Here is a 21,760-nt window from a genome sequence, read left to right as displayed (position 1 = left end):
AAAACACCCTCTTCTGCTCTCTCAACCACGCTCTTTTTATTTCCACACATCTCTCTTACCCTTACGTTACTTACTCGATCAAACCACCTCACACCACACATTGTCCTCAAACATCTCATTTCCAGCACATCCATCCTCCTGCGCACAACTCTATCCATAGCCCACGCCTCGCAACCATACAACATTGTTGGAACCACTATTCCTTCAAACATACCCATTTTTGCTTTCCGAGATAATGTTCTCGACTTCCACACATTCTTCAAGGCTCCCAGAATTTTCGCCCCCTACCCCACCCTATGATCCACTTCCGCTTCCATGGTTCCATCCGCTGCCAGATCCACTCCCAGATATCTAAAACACTTCACTTCCTCCAGTTTTTCTCCATTCAAACTCACCTCCCAATTGACTTGACCCTCAACCCTACTGTACCTAATAACCTTGCTCTTATTCACATTTACTCTTAACTTTCTTCTTTCACACACTTTACCAAACTCAGTCACCAGCTTCTGCAGTTTCTCACATGAATCAGCCACCAGTGCTGTATCATCAGCGAACAACAACTGACTCACTTCCCAAGCTCTCTCATCCCCAACAGACTTCATACTTGCCCCTCTTTCCAAAACTCTGGCATTCACCTCCCTAACAACCCCATCCATAAACAAATTAAACAACCATGGAGAAATCACACACCCCTGCCGCAAACCTACATTCACTGAGAACCAATCACTTTCCTCTCTTCCTACACGTACACATGCCTTACATCCTCGATAAAAACTTTTCACTGCTTCTAACAACTTGCCTCCCACACCATATATTCTTAATACCTTCCACAGAGCATCTCTATCAACTCCATCATATGCCTTCTCCAGATCCATAAATGCTACATACAAATCCATTTGCTTTTCTAAGTATTTCTCACATACATTCTTCAAAGCAAACACCTGATCCACACAACCTCTACCACTTCTGAAACCACACTGCTCTTCCCCAATCTGATGCTCTGTACATGCCTTCACCCTCTCAATCAATACCCTCCCATATAATTTACCAGGAATACTCAACAAACTTATACCTCTGTAATTTGAGCACTCACTCTTATCCCCTTTGCCTTTGTACAATGGCACTATGCACGCATTCCGCCAATCCTCAGGCACCTCACCGTGAGTCATACATACATTAAATAACCTTACCAACCAGTCAACAATACAGTCATCCCCTTTTTTAATAAATTCCACTGCAATACCATCCAAACCTGCTGCCTTGCCGGCTTTCATCTTCCGCAAAGCTTTTACTACCTCTTCTCTGTTTACCAAATCATTTTCCCTAACCCTCTCACTTTGCACACCACCTCGACACCAAAACACCCTATATCTGCCACTCTATCATCATTATCATTTTGCTTTGTCGCTGTCTCCCGCGTTAGTGAGGTAGTGCAAGGAAACAGATGAAAGAATGGCTCAACCCATCCACATACACATGTATATACATACACGTCCACACACACAAATATACATACCTATACACCTCAATGTATACATATATATACACACACAGACATATACATATATACACATGTACATAATTCATACTGTCTGCCTTTATTTATTCCCATCGCCACCTCGCCACACATGGAATAACAACCCCCTCCCCCCTCATGTGTGCGAGGTAGTGCTAGGAAAAGACAACAAAGGCCCCATTCGTTCACACTCAGTCTCTAGCTGTCATGTAATAATGCACCGAAACCACAGCTCCCTTTCCACATCCAGGCCCCACACAACTTTCCATGGTTTTTCCCAGACGCTTCACATGCCCTGGTTCAATCCATTGACAGCACGTCGACCCTGGTATAACACATCGTTCCAATTCACTCTATTCCTTGCACGCCTTTCACCCTCCTGCATGTTCAGGTCCCGATCACTCAAAAGCTTTTTCACTCCATCTTTCCACCTCCAATTTGGTCTCCCACTTCTCCTCGTTCCCTCCACCTCTGACACATATATCCTCTTAGTCAATCTTTCCTCACTCATTGTCTCCATGTGACCAAACCATTTCAAAACACCCTCTTCTGCTCTCTCAACCACACTCTTTTTATTTTCACACATCTCTCTAACCCTTACATTACTTACTCGATCAAACCACCTCACACCACATATTATATGAAGGTGAAATTTGCACTTTAGTAGTTCATACAATTTTATTTAACATGTAATAATTCTATACATGTGGCACAAGATGTTTTGGGGAGACAATCCACCTCATCAAGTGCCAGTACTTAACAAAGTTATTCAAATTCCAACATTACACTTACGTTCCACCATCCAGCACCACTTTACACAAACCAACCACTGTCCGCTTTGTCTGGCAGTAACCATTGTAGGGGAGAGTGATTAAGGCAGGTGACGTGGCAGGGGTTGACCTTAGCAGCTGGGTGTGTCTTGAAGTTATTTTATGTTTTCATGTTTTGTCAGTTTTCTCATAATGATTTGATTAATACCAGTATGGGCTTTAAAATTGCCTGGGGACAAATTAAAGTTCTTAGTATTAGTAATTAAGCCAGATTCAATGATGTTGCGTATGGCATAATCAGCAGAGGGACATAAAATAACAGGATTTTCAAGATCTATGGGATGATCATTTTCATGACAATGTTTAGCGATCGCATTCTTGTGGTCATCCTTGTGTACTGCATGACAGTGCCAATAAGACCTCTGCGTTACAGTTTTTCCGGTCTGGTCTATAGAAATATCTTTACATGCCTTTCATTTGATGGCATAAACATTCCCAATTGTTGCCTGATTTGGCCTACGATCTATTAAGGTCTTACTGAATGTGTTATTGCACTGGAAAGCAACATTACAAGCACAGTTTTTTAGAACATGTCTTAGTTTAGCTAAGTTGGGAGAATAGGACAACACTAAACATTTTGACATCCTTATTTGTCACATTTTTGTTACACGAAGCATAAAATGTCTTCCTAGCTTTCCAATAAGCTTATTCACAAACCAATCGGGATAACATAACTGCCTAAAGATATGTCTTATATGACTACATTCATCTACCAGGCCTATGGGATCACATATCTGTAGTGCTCTTAAAAACACAGACATAACTACAGACATTTTTATAGAAGAATCATGTAGAGAAATAATCAATATAGCTCTCAGAGTTGGAAGGATTCCTGTAGATTTTAAGGGGCAAATGATCAGATTCTCTATTTATCAACACATCAAGAAAAGGCAGTCTGCCTTCCTTTCCCATTCCATCTTGAATTTGATAGTGGGGTAGATGTTATTTAATTATTCAATTCATGTATGTTCACCTTTTCCAATGCTGGTGCGGTAGCACCAAGAAAAGGTGAAGGAACAGCTCATTTGCTCACATAAATTCTCTAGTTATCATGTATAATGCACCAAAAGTACAGCCCCCTGTCCACAACCTGGCCCCATAGACCTTTCCTTGCTTTCCCCTTACTGATTCACATGTATACATATAGACATTTATCATGTACACACATGTACTATTGTTATTTATTTAATATTCATCCATCTATTTATCTATCATTTATCCATTCAATATTGTTGTTTTGCTGATAACACAGCACTAGTGGCAGATTTAAGTAATAAAACTGCAGAAATTGATGTCTGAATTTGGGAGAGTGTGAGAGGAAGAAGCTGAATGGTCAGAACTTGGAGGAAGTGGAGTGTTTTTGATACCTAGGAGTGGACATGGCAGTTAATGGAACATTAGAAGCAGAAGTGATTCATAAAATGGGTGAGTGCATGAAGGGTTTGGGAGCATTGAGAAGTGTGTGAAAAAAGAGAGGTAGTTGTCTGGTAGGTTGCAAATGGGTAAGTTCGAAGGTATAGTAGTATATGAGAATGTGCAACAGAGGATGGATGTGTTGGAAATTAAATGTTCGAGGGCAATTTATCAAAGGGCAAGAGAAAGGTGCGGTAATAAGAAGAGTGGCTGAGAAAGCTGAAGAGGGTGTGCTGATATGGCCTGGCCATATGGAGAAAATGAGTAAGGAGAGGCTGATGAAAAGGATATGTGCATCAGAAGTGGAGTGGGCAAGAAGGAGGGGGTGACCAAACTGGAGATGGAAGGATGGAATGAAAATTATTTTGAGTCCTTTGGGCCTCAACATGCAGGAGGGTGGAAGGTATGGAGATGATAAGATTAAATTGGAGCACTGTGGCATAAGCAGCCAGTAAGAACATTAGGTAGGAGCCTCTGCAATACTAAGCTAGAGTTCCCCTCTGCCAGTGGCCTGTTAAGAGTGAGGCATAAAGGCTAAGAAGCAGCACTGAAGTTCACCAGTAATGGAGATTCTATTGATGTGGCCACCCCCTTGAGGGAGTTCCAGTTGGGAACAAGCATCAGTGATATACACAGATAGAACAGATGGTATATAGGGGGCAACATGTTATCAATTGAGTGATTCAGGGCATGTGAAGCAATGTGCTGGGGACACCACAGAAAGGTCTGTGGGGCCTGATTGTAAATGGCAGGGTGAGGTTTCAGTGCTTTACACATCAGCTAAGGAAAGGATGAGAGTGAATGAGGCCATTCTCTGTCTGATCCTAGTGGTACCTCACTAACACAGGAAATAGCCAAAAAGGAAGGTAAAAATTATGATTCTCATTATAGATTTAACAGTCATATGACTTCTAATGCCTTTTAATTATTTTAGAGAACTCTTTTTTTAATATCTATTTGCTTCTTCTTTCACTGCATCTTGTATAGAAATTTATGTGCCTTAGAAGCACAATATAAAAAAGTAATTCAATGCCTTAAACCCAAGTTATTAGAATAATGAATGCCAAAAGTTTATTTTTCTAGCTTATCATATAAATGAGAACTAACACGTCCAAAATGCCAATTCTTTCACTTTAATGTTTTCTTGTCTTTATTTTCAGCTTTACTAACTACAAACTGATTAGTGACAGTTCAAGAACAGTTTCAAGGAAGTTAAATCACTGTTTATATTCACCCTAGAAAGGTCAGGTGGTTAGATTGCCCTAAAAGAGGCACGCCATGAGGCTTCATGAGCAAATTTTTACCAAAAGGAATGATAAGGAAACCCAAAAGACACTTTAAGTTAACCCAAAGGAATTTATGGCATGATTGTCCAAAAAATATATACAATACACAATCTTCCTCACTGAGGCTGACCATACTTTAGCACATGCATTCAACTTATTCTTACCTTTCCCATTTTGGGGTGCAAGAGATTTCTGTAATTAAAAATGAAGGTAGTATTAATGTGAACAGAGAAAAAATCTTTTGTAGTTTAAAGCAACCTCTACAGTATGACATAATGTGGTGTGCACTGAAATGCCATAAAACTACTGTATAAGAACAGAAATATGGTAACGTACCTAATGGTTTAAACAGAAAAACCTTATGCTTCAACCTAAACAGAAAATCAAAGTGTCTCAGAAATAGGATTTACAAGCATATCACTGCTATACCAAATTCAGTATGTGCTTTAGCATTCAGGTCACCTATACTAATGGGATCCATTTGATTTCATAAATCACTATCTTTATATACAAATTATTTACAATTGGATTTTATTGAACATATTGTCTATAAAAGACATTGTTTCTAGGGGAAAAATCCATAACTGAAATTCGAATTATATCTTCATATGTATATATATATTTCAATCCATATCAATGCATAATAATTTCCTTACATTTCATGAAATAAAACATTAGCAACTGTAAGCGAGTTATCGGTTTCATATCACAGAACATGGAAATCATTAGGCATAGCACGAACTTTAGGTAGCAAACAATGATGCCTCTAAATTACACCACAGCACAATCTTCACTCATCAAAACAAAACTCAACGAATTTGAGCTAAGCCTCATCTTCCTTTTACTGTTTATTTTGCTTCTGCAATCCACAAAATCTTTAAACTAGTTGATACAGAGTCAAGAGGCCAACGTCGCTGATCTCACCTTGGCAGTACGACACACCAGTAAACTAAACGAGCTACTACATTACTGCCAGATTTCATAAGATACACTTGGATAAACAAAGACAAACTATTATCCGTGTATTCAATGCCAGTTAGTCTGACTTATACATGATTTTTATTTTCTACTGGCCACCTTTACATGAGTGGAGGTTAAATCACCATATAATAGAAACTAAATGATATACTTATCTAATCCTGAATAGTGCCTAATACATTAAAAAAATTCTACGTAATTGGTCAAGAAGGAAGTTACAACTGGCTAACCTTGAGTGTTTCCTTACTTTTTTTTTCTTTTTCTGGCAAAGTAAAAACAGAAGCAGCATTTAAACAGTATGAATAGAATTACTGTCACTGGAGTTGGCACACGGAAGCAGAGGCTCTTACTAGGGTTCACAATATCTAAAAGGCTCTAAAAGGGACTACTCTGAATAGGCTAGTAAGATCAATTATTAAAGTCACTTTATACTTATCATGATTTCTAATGAAGCACTCTGAGGAGGTCATACATCATTCTTGAACTACTGACTATTGACATTACACAGTGACTTTCCATTCATCAGGAACTAGTGTTGGTGCAGACCTGAACAATGAAGACATATCATTGGAACACAGATCCAGCCAATAACTATAGTAACCACCGGTTCTGGATACATTCGTATCAACTACCTGGTACGTGTTTAGAGTGCTGTAATGAGCTACAGCCACTTACTAACCTGTTCCCATTACTCTCACATTCATTGAAAATATTTCTCCACTTTTTTCATGCTATCAATCCTAAATCCAATTAGTAAGCTGGAGAATGCCATAATCTCTCCTAAGAGCTCAAATTAATAACGATGGGTAAAAAAATGAACAATAAAATGACTGAGGATAAATTCAACATGTTAATGAGTGATGTTCAAATTTCTCTAATATGCTGCAGAAAAGTATATAGTTCTTTTAGGATCAGGTGCATGATTAAACTTAGGAAAGATGACAGGGAAATTATGCCTGGCTTCGAAAATTACTGACAGAGATAGTAACTAATAAATCAGCAGAAAGGAAACTAAGATACAATAATCAGGAATGGTATCTGACAAATTTATGAGATGAGAAATCATACCATTCAGATATGACATTTGTGTAAAGGCTTACATAGTTAAGGAACTCCAATTAATTTCACAGACTGAAAACATTTGGAGACTATTGTGCGGATGCATACAGTTCAAATAATGATTAATGACTTAGAACTTGGCACTAAATCTTTAGAATTTCAACACTTGCCACAACTTTGCTTTCTCTCTTTAAACCATTAATTAAAAGGCCCTTACCAACCACTTGATCTTTTCCAAATACTATCTTTCCTTTTGAGCACAAGGACCTTTCTATAACATGAAGTAGCTATACATTTCCTTGTACAGTATCAACAAACTACAGCACCCTAGGTGACAACAAACTTTTTCTCACTGTTCAGAACAAGCTGCTCCAATTCCTCATGGCTTAGGACCAGTTGAAGTATTTCCTTGGGCATGCTCGAGCAGATCCACACCAAGTTGTTTCCTCTAGGACAGGACAGACCTTCCCTCCACGGCGGGCATCCTTTAGAATAGTCCTGGTCCTAGTCTGTTCACCAATTCCACAAGTTTTACTGCATGGAGACCATTCAGACCACTCAGAAACACGGCAATCACGAGGTGGACCTACAAAAGATGTGGCATATAACGGAAGATACAGACTTAATTACATCAATACAGTATAGGAAGAAAGTGCAGTGTCTTCACTGTTAATGCTAATAATAATAACAATAATAATAAAAATAAAAATAATAATAATAACAATAATAATAATAATAATAATAATACTCATGAAACAGGAGCGGTGGGAGTATGTGATAGAGTGTAAGAAAGTAAATTCTAGATTGATATGGGTAAAACTGAAAGTTGATGGAGAGAGATGGGTGATTATTGGTACATATGCACCTGGGCATGAAAAGAAAGATCATGAGAGGCAAGTGTTTTGGGAGCAGCTGAATGAGTGTGTTAATTGTCTTGATGCACAAGATCAGGTTACAGTGATGGGTGATTTGAATGCAAAGGTGAGTAATGTGGCAGTTGAGGGAATAACTGGTACATGGGGTGTTCAGTGTTGTAAATGGAAATGGTGAAGAGCTTGTAGATTTATGTGCTGAAAAAGGACTGGTGATTGGGAATACCTGGTATAAAAAGAGAGATATACATAAGTATACGTATGTAAGTAGGAGAGATGGCCAGAGGGCGTTATTGGATTACATGTTAATTGATAGGTGTGCGAAAGAGAGACTTTTGGATGTTAATGTGCTGAGAGGTGCAACTGGAGGGATGTCTGATCATTATCTTGAGGAGGCAAAGGTGAAGATTTGTATAGGTTTTCAGAAAAGAAGAGAGAATGTTGGGGTGAAGAGAGTGGTAAGAGTAAGTGAGCTTGGGAAGGAGACTTGCGTGAGGAAGTACAAGGAGAGACTGAGTACAGAATGGAAAAAGGTGAGACCAAAGGAGGTTAGGGGAGTGGGGGAGGAATGGGATGTATTTAGGGAATCAGTGATGGATTGTGCAAAAGATGCTTGTGGCATGAGATGCATGGGAGGTGGGCAGATTAGAAAGGGTAGTGAGTGGTGGGATGAAGTAAGATTATTAGTGAAAGAGAAGAGAGAGGCATTTGGATGATTTTTGCAGGGAAATAATGCAAATGAGTGGAAGATGTATAAAAGAAAGAGGCAGGTCAACAGAAAGGTGCAAGAGGTGAAAAAGAGGGCAAATGAGAGTTGGGGTGAGAGAGTATCATTAAATTTTAGGGAGAATAAAAAGATGTTTCGGAAGGAGGTAAATAAAGTGCGTAAGACAAGGGAGCAAATGGGAACTTCAGTGAAGGGGGCTGATGGGGATGTGATAACAAGTAGTGGTGATGTGTGAAGGAGATGGAGTGAGTATTTTGAAGGTTTGTTGAATGTGTTTGATGATAGAGTGGCATGTGTACGTGTAGGAAGAGAGGAAGTGATTGGTTCTCAGTGAATGTCGGTTTGCAGTAGGGGTGTGTGATGTCTCCATGGTTGTTTAATTTGTTTATGGATGGGGTTGTTAGGGAGGTGAATGCAAGAGTTTTGGAGAGAGGGGCAAGTAATCAGTCTGTTGTGGATGAGAGGACTTGGGAAGTGAGTCAGTTGTTGTTCGCTGAAGATACAGCACTGGTGACTGATTCGGGTGAGAAACTGAGGAAGCTGGTGACTGAGTTTAGTAAAGTGTGAGAAAGAAGAAAGCTGAGAGTATATGTAAATAAGAGCATGGTCATCAGGTACAGTAGGGTTGAAGGACAAGTCAACTGGGAGGTAAGTTTGAATGGAGAAAAACTGGAGGAAATGAAGTGTTTTAGATATCTGGGAGTGGATTTGGCAGCGGATGGAACCATGGAAGCAGAAGTGAGTCACAGGGTGGGGGAGGGGGCGAAGGTTCTGGAAGCATTGAAGAATGTGTGGACGGCAAGAACATTATCCCGGAAAGCAAAAATGGGTATGTTTGAAGGAGTAGTGGTTCCAACAATGTTATATGGTTGCAAAGAGTGGGCTATAAATAGGGTTGTGCGGAGGAGGGTGGATGTGTTGAAAATGAGATGTTTGAGGACAATATGCGGTGTGAGGAGGTTTAATCGAGTAAGTAATGAAACGGTAAGAGAGATGTGTGGTAATAATAAGAGTGTGGTTGAGAGAGCAGAAGAGGGTTTAGTCACATGGAGAGAATGATTGAGGAAAGATTGACAAAGAGGATATATTTGTCAGAGGTGGAGGGAACAAGGAGAAGTGGGAGACCAAATTAGAGGTGGAAAGATGGAGTGAAAAAGATTTTAGCGATTGGGACCTGAACATGCAGGAGGGTGAAAGACATGCAAGGAATAGAGTAAATTGGAACAATGTGGTATACTGGGGTCGATGTGCTCTCAATGGATTGAACCAGGGCATGTGAAGCATCTAGGGTAAACCTTGTGCGCGTGTGGGGTGAGGGGGGCATCATTTCATGTGTTGCGGGGTGGCAACAGGCATGAATAAAGGCAGCAAGCATGATTTATGTACATGTATATATATGTATATGTCTGTGTATGTATATATATATGTATACATTGAAATGTATAGGTATGTATAAGTGCATGTGTGGACGTGTATGTATATATGTGTACACGGGTGGGTTGGGCCATTCTTTTGTCTGTTTCCTTGCGCTACCTCGCTAATGCGGGAGACAGCAACAAAGTACAATAAATAAATAAATAAATAAATAACAATAATAATCCATTTAATAGATAGCAAACACATACCACCGGTCGTGTGTGGAAAACTTGTCAAATTTCTACATTCTATTATTCAATGTTTGTGAAATAGTTGTGTTTGGAAATCTTGAAAAGCTGATATATGACACGATTACATGTGATTGTTGTTTTAAGATCTTTTGAAAGACAAGTGAGACCTTTGGCAAAACTGGCAAAGAGAAAGTGGGGATACTATGAGTTCTCATATTTCACTAATACACACATCTGACCCATTGTCTAACATTTCTTACTGGTTTCCTTCATATAACAGAGTGAAACAAAATGCAAGCAAAGCAAGCTAAAATACTGCTGAAGCTGCTGGCAGGCTTTGGTACTCCAAGTGGCCCATAGAGTCTTTGCTAGCCTTGGAATAATGATTCTCACTGTAAATAAAGTTTCTCACATGATTGCTGTGATACAAGTGCATACTCAAGATCAAACATGTCTAATATTGTTAAATGTAAAGATGAAATGCTGAACAGAGTAAAGTTTAGACCAAATGACAGATATGAAGACTCCTCTCCTTCCATACTAAGCAAAGGTATAACAAAAGAAAAGGTGCCTTGACATAGAATGATATATTCATTTTATTTATCTATTTTGCTTTGTCGCTGTCTCCTGCGTTTGCGAGGTAGTGCAAGGAAACAGACGAAAGAAATGGCCCATCCCACCCCCATACACATGTATATACATACACGTCCACACACGCAAATATACATACCTATACATCTCAATGTACACATATATATACACACACAGACACATACATATATACCCATGCACACAATTCACACTGTCTGCCTTTATTCATTCCCATCGCCACCTCGCCACACATGGAATACCATCCCCCTCCCCCCCCTCATGTGTGCGAGATAGCGCCAGGAAAAGACAACAAAGGCCCCATTCGTTCACACTCAGTCTCTAGCTGTCATGCAGTAATGCCCGAAACCACAGCTCCTTTTCCACATCCTGGCCCCACACAACTTTCCATGGTTTACCCCAGACGCTTCACATGCCCTGATTCAATCCACTGACAGCACGTCAACCCCGGCATACCACATCGATCCAATTCACTCTATTCCTTGCCCGCCTTTCACCCTCCTGCATGTTCGGGCCCTGATCACTCAAAATCTTTTTCACTCCATCTTTCCACCTCCAATTTGGTCTCCCTCTTCTCCTCGTTCCCTCCACCTCCGACACATATATCCTCTTGGTCAATCTTTCCTCACTCATTCTCTCCATGTGCCCAAACCATTTCAAAACACCCTCTTCTGCTCTCTCAACCACGCTCTTTTTACTTCCACACGTCTCTCTTACCCTTACATTACTTACTCGATCAAACCACCTCACACCACACATTATCCTCAAACATCTCATTTCCAGCACATCCACCCTCCTGCGCACAACTCTATCCATAGCCCACGCCTCGCAACCATACAACATTGTTGGAACCACTATTCCTTCAAACATACCCATTTTTGCTTTCCGAGATAATGTTCTCGACTTCCACACATTCTTCAAGGCTCCCAGGATCTTTGCCCCCTCCCCCACCCTATGATTCACTTCCGCTTCCATGGTTCCATCCGCTGCCAGATCCACTCCCAGATATCTAAAACACTTTACTTCCTCCAGTTTTTCTCCATTCAAATTTACCTCCCAATTGACTTGACCCTCAACCCTACTGTACCTAATAACCTTGCTCTTATTCACATTTACTCTGAACTTTCTTCTTTCACACACTTTACCAAACTCAGTCACCAGTTTCTGCAGTTTCTCACATGAATCAGCCACCAGCGCTGTATCATCAGCGAACAACAACTGACTCACTTCCCAAGCTCTCTCATCCACAACAGACTTCATACTTGCCCCTCTTTCCAAAACTCTTGCATTCACCTCCCTAACAACCCCATCCATAAACAAATTAAACAACCATGGAGACATCACACACCCCTGCCGCAAACCTACATTCACTGAGAACCAATCACTTTCCTCTCTTCCTACACGTACACATGCCTTACATCCTCGATAAAAACTTTTCACTGCTTCTAACAACTTGCCTCCCACACCATATATTCTTAATACCTTCCACAGAGCATCTCTATCAACTCTATCATATGCTTTCTCCAGATCCATAAATGCTACATACATATCCATTTGCTTTTCTAAGTATTTCTCACATACATTCTTCAAAGCAAACACCTGACCCACACATCCTCTACCACTTCTGAAACCACACTGCTCTTCCCCAATCTGATGCTCTGTACATGCCTTCACCCTCTCAATCAATACCCTCCCATATAATTTACCAGGAATACTCAACAAACTTATACCTCTGTAATTTGAGCAATCACTTTTATCCCCTTTGCCTTTGTACAATGGCACTATGCACACATTCCGCCAATCCTCAGGCACCTCACCATGAGTCATACATACATTGAATAACCTTACCAACCAGTCAACAATACAGTCACCTCCTTTTTTAATAAATTCCACTGCAATACCATCCAAACCCGCTGCCTTGCCAGCTTTCATCTTCCGCAAAGCTTTTACTACCTCTTCTCTGTTTACCAAATCATTTTCCCTAACCCTCTCACTTTGCACACCACCTCGACCAAAACACCCTATATCTGCCACTCTATCATCAAACACATTCAACAAACCTTCAAAATACTCACTCCATCTCCTTCTCACATCACCACTACTTGTTATCACCTCCCCATTAGCGCCCTTCACTGAAGTTCCCATTTGCTCCCTTGTCTTACGCACTTTATTTACCTCCTTCCAGAACATCTTTTTATTCTCCCTTAAATTTAATGATACTCTCTCACCCCAACTCTCATTTGCCCTCTTTTTCAAATCTTGCACCTTTCTCTTGACTTCCTGTCTCTTTCTTTTATACATCTCCCACTCAATTGCAGTTTTTCCCTGCAGAAATCATCCAAATGCCTCTCTCTTCTCTTTCACTAATAATCTTACTTCTTCATCCCACCACTCACTACCCTTTCTAATCTGCCCACCTCCCACGCTTCTCATGCCACAAGCATCTTTTGCACAATCCATCACTGATTCCCTAAATACATCCCATTCCTCCCCCACTCCCCTTACTTCCATTGTTCTCACCTTTTTCCATTCTGTACTCAGTCTCTCCTGGTACTTCCTCACACAAGTCTCCTTCCCAAGCTCACTTACTCTCACCACCCTCTTCACCCCAACATTCACTTCTTTTCTGAAAACCCCTACAAACCTTCACCTTAGCCTCCACAAGATAATGATCAGACATCCCTCCAGTTGCACCTCTCAGCACATTAACATCCAAAATTCTCTCTTTCGCGCGCCTGTCAATTAACACGTAATCCAATAATGCTCTCTGGCCATCTCTCCTACTTACATACATATACTTATGTATATCTCGCTCTTTAAACCTGGCATTCCCAATCACCAGTCCTTTTTCAGCACATAAATCTACAAGCTCTTCACCATTTCCATTTACAACACTGAGCACCCCATGTATACCAATTATTCCCTCAACTGCCACATTACTCACCTTTGCATTCAAATCACCCATCACTATAACTGAAAAATGTTTGGACATCAGTTTTTGCCAATTTGTCATTCTCTTTTAGTTTCTGATGTGGAGTTGGTTAAAAAGCAAGGAGCATAAGTACTTATGACTTGGATTTTCATGCTAATTCATGTAACTCTTTCAAAACTAGGTCTTGCATGGTAACATGCAACTCTCAACCTGCTCAGTGAAATACCAAAATGCTCAATTTATGTGAGGGGATTCTGAAGAAAACATATCTAAGTGCTCAAACAAAATTTATCATAAAGAGCAGTAACTCAGCTCCCATAAACAAATGACAGCATCATGTGCAAACCTTCGGAGATGCAAATGAAGGGGACTGGAGGGATCCCATATGGAAACAGCGACAAGATCTTTCACAATTAGTCACTGGATGTTAAGGCTAATTCTAACTTTATCTTATCTGATTTACTAACTGCGGCATGCCTCAGCTGCAGATTAAAAATCGCCCGAGTCACTATGCAGGTTAAAGAGTAAGCCTTTACCATTCATGATAAACTGGATAATTAAGAAAGTGATTTTATAAGGCAGTTACAAACAGATAAAAGGAAGCCAATGCAGAGCTGAAGCTATTCAAATCCAATGCTATCAATCACTGATTTTTATCATCTCAAGTATATGAAATCGAAATCAGAGAGATGGGCATTTATGCCCTCCTTACTAACCTATGAGGATGTAGCCCCAGTTCTGCAAATATCATCCATTTTAAGTGTATATGGCGTTGGGCAATGCATAATGCCTGTAACCACTTTCAAACCAGATGCACATTTGCATGGGTACATAGAATGTGAGAAGAAGAAACAATGACAATGTTCAAAGTCAGACAGGCCTTGGGAACATAAAAACCATAAATGTTAGGTTTATGTGGGACAGGGTTGAGAAAAACTGGCACTTTCGAATGAATGGCATTGTGGGTGTGACATGAGGAAAGCAAGATAATACAGATGTTTGTGCTAGAGAGGATTTGGAAATCCTGAAGAAAGATAAGCAATTTGAAAACATTTTTTTTCTCACTGAGGGCTCTGGTCACAGACATAAGTCAACATCAAGGCTTATTTGGAATGGAAAAAGGATTATGAAATGAGAGAGAAAAAAAAGAAGAGACAAGAGAAAGTATTTACGAATTTTGGAGGAAGTGAAAAACCTGTCTTCTTAAACGTGCCAGGTCAATGTTATTGAAAAAGACATTAGAGGGCAGAGAGTTCCAAAGCTTTGAGGTGTAGCTAGAGAAACAGCTATCAAAACAGCCCACCTGTAAATTGGTAAGAGTAAGTGTGTCAGCTCAAGACAGTTGTAAAATCTATGGAATTTAAGTGCAGGAGATTTAGAATGACTGTCTGTAATACTACATATGTTTCATATAATGATGGAGAAGAGGAAATTAACATCAATTTCTTAAGAGACATGGAAAAAGCTAAGAAAAATACAGGGCCAAGGAAGATACCATAGGAGATGGGTGACTTTAACAGATGAGTTGGGTACAGATTAAGAGGTATGCATGGAGTTTAAACAGTAAGTGATAGGCTACTTAAATGAATGAGTAGGGAACAAAATAGGATTGTGAGGTAGGTATGGAATCCAAAGACTGTGTAATGGATTACTTAAATGATTCAGTAGGGAACACAGCAGAAGTGAATAGTATATGTGGAGTCCCAGTTGTAAGTGATATTTGCACAAAAATACATGGACTGTGAACATCAGCAAATATTAGTACAGGTAATACATTCAAACACAAAGATGTTCATGAATACACAAAGACAGACACAAGGTAGACAACATCAAGACTGATATGTTTCTGGTTAGAAAGACTACAGTATGAAGTGACCATGATGCACAGTCTAGATGAGGGCTGGAAAGGGGCCTGTTCCAAAATTTAGTTGTAATGTGCAGATTAGCCTTTCTTGTACAAAGTAAAAGACTAAAAAATCATTCTTGATCACAATTTCCTGCATTAGCGAGATAGCTTCAGGAAAAAGAAAAGAAAGACACATCCACTCACATACACATATATATGTATGTACATATATATGTGCATTATTACATGACAGCTAGAGACTGAGTGTGAACGAATGGGGCCTTTGGTGTCTTTCCTAGCGCTACCTCGCACACATGAGGGGGGAGGGGGTTGTTATTCCATGTGTGGCGAGGTGGCGATGGGAACAAATAAAGGCAGACAGTATGAATTATGTACATGTGTATATATGTATATGTCTGTGTGTATATATATGTGTACATTGAGATGTATAGGTATGTATATTTGCGTGTGTGGACGTGTATGTATATACATGTGTATGTGGGCGGGTTGGGCCATTCTTTCGTCTGTTTCCTTGCGCTACCTCGCTAACGCGGGAGACAGCGACAAAGCAAAATAATAATAATAATAATAATAATAATAATAATAAAAAAACATATATTATCATTATTTTATACTTTGTCGCTGTCTCCCGCGTTAGCGAGGTAGTGCAAGGAAACAAATGAAAGAATGGCCCAACCCATCTACATACACATGTATGTACATACATGTCCACACAGGCACACATACATACATGTCCATACACGCACATATACATACCTATACATCTCAACGTATATATATATATATATATATATATATATATATATATATATATATATATATATACACACACAGACATACATGTATACACATGTACATATTTCATACTGTCTGCCCTTATTCATTTTCGTCACCACCCTGCCACACATGAAATGACAACCCCCCCATGTGTGCGAGGTATCGCTAGGAAAAGACAACAAAGGCAACATTCGTTCACACTCAGTCTCTGGCTGTCATGGATAATGCACTGAAACCACAGCTCCCTTTCCACATCCAGGCCCCACAAAACTTTCCATGGTTTACCCAAGATGCTTCACATGCCTTGGTTCAATCCACTGACAGCACGTCAACCCCGGTATACCACATCATTCCAATTCACTCTATTCCTTACATGCCTTTCACTCTCCTGCATGTTCAGGCCTCGATCACTCAAAATCTATTTCACTCCATCTTTACACCACCAATTTGGTCTCCCACTTCTCCTCGTTCCCTCCACCTCTGACACATATATCCTCTTTGTCAATCTGTCCTCACTCATTCTCTCCATGTGACCAAACCATGTCAAAACACCCTCTTCTGCTCTCTCAAACAAACTCTTAATTAGCACACATCTTTCTTACTCTTTCATTACTTACTTGGGCAAAACCACCTCACAACACATAGTGTCCTCAAACATCTCATTTCCAGCACATCCACCCACCCCCGCACAACTTTATAGCCCACGCCTCGCAACCATATAACATTATTGGAACCACTATTCCTTCAAACATACCCATTTTTGCTTTCTGAAATAACGTTCTCACCTTCCACACATTTTTCAATGCTCCCAGATCTTTCGCCCCCTCCCCAACCCTATGATTCACTTCCGCTTCCATGGTTCCATCCGCTGCCAAATCCACTCCTACATATCTAAAACACTTCACTTCCTCCAGTTTTTCTCCATTCAAACTTACCTCCCAACTGACTTGTCCCTCAACCCTACTGTACCTAATGACCTTGCTCTTATTCACATTTACTCTCAACTTTCTTCTTTCACACGTTACCAAACTCAGTCACAAGCTTCTGCAGTTTATCACCCGAATCAGCCACCAGCACTGTATCATCAGCAAACAACAGCTGACTTATTTCCCAAGCTCTCTCATCCACAACAGACTGCATACTTGCCCCTCTTTCCAAACCTCTTGCATTCACCTCCCTAACAACCCCATCCATAAACAAATTAAACAACCATGGAGACATCACACACCCCTGCCTCAAACCGACATTCAATGAGAACCAATCACTTTCCTCTCTCCCTAATCGTACACATGCCTTACATCCTCGGTAAAAACTTTTCACTGCTTCTAACAACTTGCCTCCCACACCATATATTCTTAATACCTTCCACAAAGCATCTCTATCAACTCTATCGTATGCCTTCTCTAGATCCATAAATGCTACATACAAATCCATTTGCTTTTCTAAGTATAACTCACATTTTTCAAAGCAAACACCTGATCCATACATCCTCTACCAATTCTGAAACCAAAGTGCTCTTCCCCAATCTGATGCTCTGTACATGCCTTCACCCTCTCAATCAATACCCTCCCATATAATTTACCAGGAATACTCAACAATCTTATACCTCTGTAATTTGAGCACTCACCTTTATCCACTTTGCCTGTGTACAATGGCACTATGCATGCATTCTGCCAATCCTCAGGCACTTCACCATGAGCCATACATACATTAAATATCCTTACCAATCAGTCAACAACACAGTCACCCCTTTTCTAATAAATTCCACTGCAATACCATTCAAACCTGCTGCCTTGCCGGCTTTCATCTTCCTCAAAGCTTCCACTACCTCTTCTCTGTTTACCAAATCATTCTCCCTAACCCTTTCACTTCGCACACCACCTCGACCAAAACACCCTATATCTGCCACTCTATCATCTAACACATTCAACAATCCTTCAAAATACTCATTCCATCTCCTTCTCACATCACCACTACTTGTTATTATCTCCCCATTAGCCCCCTTCACAGATGTTCCCATTTGTTCTCTTGTCTTATACACTTTATTTACCTACTTCCAAAACATTTTTTTTCCTCCCTAAAATCTAATGATACTCTCTCTCACCCCAACTCTCATTTGCCCTCTTTTTCACCTCTTGCACCTTTCTCTTGACCTCCTGCTTCTTTCTTTTATACATCTCCCAGTCATCTGCACTATTTCCCTGCAAAAATCATCCAAATGCCTCTCTCTTCTCTTTCACTAATAATCTTACTTCTTCATCCCACCACTCACTAACCTTTCTAATCTGCCCACCTCCCACGCTTCTCATGCCACAAACATTTTTTGCGCAAGCCATCACTGCTTCCCTAAATATATCCCATTCCTCCCCCCACTCCCCATATGTCCTTTGCTCTCACCTTTTTCCATTCTGCACTCATTCTCTCCTAGTACTTCCTCACACAAGTCTCCTTCCCAAGCTCACTTACTCTCACCACTCTCTTCACCCTAACAGTCTTCTTTTCACCTTCGCCTCCACAAGATAACGATTACATATCCCTCCAGTTGCACCTCTCAGCACATTAACATCCAAAAGTCTCTCTTTCATGTGCTTATCAATTAACATGTAATCCAATAACGCTCTCTGGCCATCTCTCCTACTTGCATAAGTGTGCAAATGTATATCTCTCTTTTTAAACCAGGTATTCCCAATCACTAGTCGTTTTTCAGCACACAAATCTACGAGCTCTTCACCATTTCCATTTACAACACTGAACACCCCATGTACACCAATTATTCCCTCAACTGCCACATTACTCACCTATGCATTCAAATCACCCATCACTATAACCCGGTCTCGTGCATCAAAACTACTAACACACTCAGTTGCTCCCAAAACACTTGCCTCTCATGAACTTTCTTCTCATGCCCAGGTGCATAGGCACCAAGAATCACCCATCTCTCTCCATCAACTTTCAGTTTTACCCATATCAATCTAGAGTTTACTTTCTTACACTCTATCACATACTCCCACCACTCCGTTTCAGGAGTAGTGCTACTCCTTCCCTTGCTCTTGTCCTCTCACCAATCCCTGACTTTACTCCCAAAACATTCCCAAACTACTCTTCCCCTTTACTCTTGAGCTTCGTTTCACTCGGAGCCAAAACATCCAGGTTCCTTTCCTCAAGCATACCACCTATCTCTCCTTTTTTCTCATCTTGGTTACATCCACACACATTTAGACACCTCAATCTGAGCCTTCAAGGAGGATGAGCACTCCCCACCTGACTCCTTCTTCTGTTTCCCCTTTTAGAAAGTTAAAATACAAGGAGGCGAGGGTTTCTAGCCTGCTGCCTACATCCCCTTTAGTCACCTTCTATGACACATGGGGAATGTGTGGGAAGTATTCTTTCTCCCCTATCCCCAGGGATGATTAAATTTCTACCCTTCATTATTGTATTAAGGGACCCAATGAATTGGATGGGAGTGTAGTCCACGTTTTTCCAAATAATTTTGATAAATAATTGGAAGACAGTAAAAATTAGTGGCCACTTCCCTTTATCTGGTTTGGCTCTGTGAATTTAAAAGGCTATATCTTAAGAGTTCATCAAGTTTAAAATATAAAATCTGTTTCACATAAAAGAATTATTTTTTTCTTGCATGACACACACACTATAAAGGCAAACATCCATACTTTCTGATTCAAGCAGTCATCCTGTTCTCTCAAAGCAAACTTATCTGGAGCTAGCAACAAGAATATCATCTATGGTTAACTGCTAATCAGCCAGGGAAAGGTGCTTCCCAATTGAAGGATTCTAGTCGAGCTCAAGACTAGTATGCTCTAAGTAGCAAGTGGTTTGAAGAAATATATCCAATGTGTTTGGTAGTTTGATTTCCAGTTCATGCATGTTTATTCTGCCTTACTGTTATGCAGGTCTTATGCTAAGGTCTCTTTGGCTTGAGTTCCCTAAGTATGTTATTCTTACTCACGGATCTTCTTTAGGCCTTTCAAGCGTCTCCTCCTTTCCTGCCTCCTTTGCTTCCTCCTATGCTTCCTTCTCTTCTTTCGTTGCTCCTTTTGGTAGTTCTTGACAATATCATCAATTACAGCCATAGCACTGCCTGATGGGATCCGGTTCTGGTTGAGACTGAGATCCTTGTTACTCCCCTTCTGGACAGCCTCATTGTCCTCTTCTACCACTGTTGCTGCTGCCTCTGTTTTGCTCTCCATCTCTACAGAGTTGCTCATAACTGACACCTGATGGGGAACAAAAATATAGTACTGTACTGATGTAAGAAAAAAAATGATAATAAGAATAAAAGTATGTAATTGAAAACTGCTTACAGATGGCATGACTAAATCACTTACTGGTGTTTTTCAATAACACCCACAATATTTTCATAGTTGTTTCAATGATCCTAATGGAATAGAATTTTATGTTTTCAGTAATGAAACATTACTTTGCCTTGTGGTAGTATAGCCCATTTACCTTAACAATACAAGTCATGCACAGAGTGACTGATTTAGCTGACCCACTAATCACAGGTGAATCCCAAGTGATCATAATATGGTATGAGAGGGGGGTAAAGATCCTAGGTGCATCAACAATTGTGTGGAAAGAGAGGGCACTACCTCTGAGTAAAAAGATGGGTATGTTTCTTGGTATAGTAATCCTAATGATGCTGTGTTGATGAAAGGCATGGGTCCTAAATAACTAGGCATGGAAGAGCATGGATGCTGTGGAAATGAAATATTCAAGGACAAAGCGTGGTGTAAGGAGAGTTAATCAAGTAAGAAATGACAGGGTAAGGGAGAGGTGTGGTAATAAGAAGAGTATGCTTAATAAAACTGAAGATAGTGTTCACAATACATGCTATTTTCTAGACTTTAACACAAGGCCAAACAGGAGTAAAGACATGACCTAAATAGTCAACAAGGAAATGCATGCTTAACTTTTAAAAACTTGTCAATTCAAGTGTGGAAACATAAACTATAACATAATTAAAATAGTTAGAAGTGGTTTACAAGCAAATAGTATCAGCTGGTTTTGTGCTGCAGACACTAATTTCCTTACTACATTCAGAAATATCAAATAATGATCTGAGGTTGACTTTGGAATATGTGTAAAAGCATTACCCTTCCTCTGGAAGTGAAAAAAGTCACTGGACATTACTTCCACTTAAACAAAAACTCAGAGATGGGAAATGCTGCAACAGGGAGAGAACTTGTACATTCCATAGGCCTTGACATAGTTACTGAGAGAGTCAGGAAATAATGCAGATACTGATTCATTCACAAAAAGGGAGTCC

The 21,760-nt window shown here is 40.1% G+C and overlaps 1 protein-coding gene across 1 annotated transcript in view; it reads right to left on the bottom strand.

The window, feature by feature from the left end:
- Positions 1 to 2,175: 2,175 nt before the first annotated feature.
- Positions 2,176 to 21,760, bottom strand: part of LOC139759278 (uncharacterized) — a 237,589-nt gene continuing 218,004 nt past the window's right edge. The window contains exons 10-11 of the mRNA XM_071681422.1: positions 20,441 to 20,708; positions 2,176 to 7,668 (exon numbers count right to left, since the gene is read on the bottom strand). Of these exons, the coding sequence (XP_071537523.1) occupies positions 7,469 to 7,668; positions 20,441 to 20,708 (468 nt within the window). The 3' untranslated portion in view covers positions 2,176 to 7,468. The remainder of the gene's footprint in view (positions 7,669 to 20,440; positions 20,709 to 21,760) is intronic.

This window comes from Panulirus ornatus, chromosome 32 (genome assembly GCF_036320965.1).
Source record: "Panulirus ornatus isolate Po-2019 chromosome 32, ASM3632096v1, whole genome shotgun sequence".
NCBI lineage: Eukaryota > Metazoa > Arthropoda > Malacostraca > Decapoda > Palinuridae > Panulirus > Panulirus ornatus.
The sequence above is the reverse complement of the archived record's forward strand: the minus strand, read 5'-3'. Positions and strand labels throughout refer to the sequence as shown.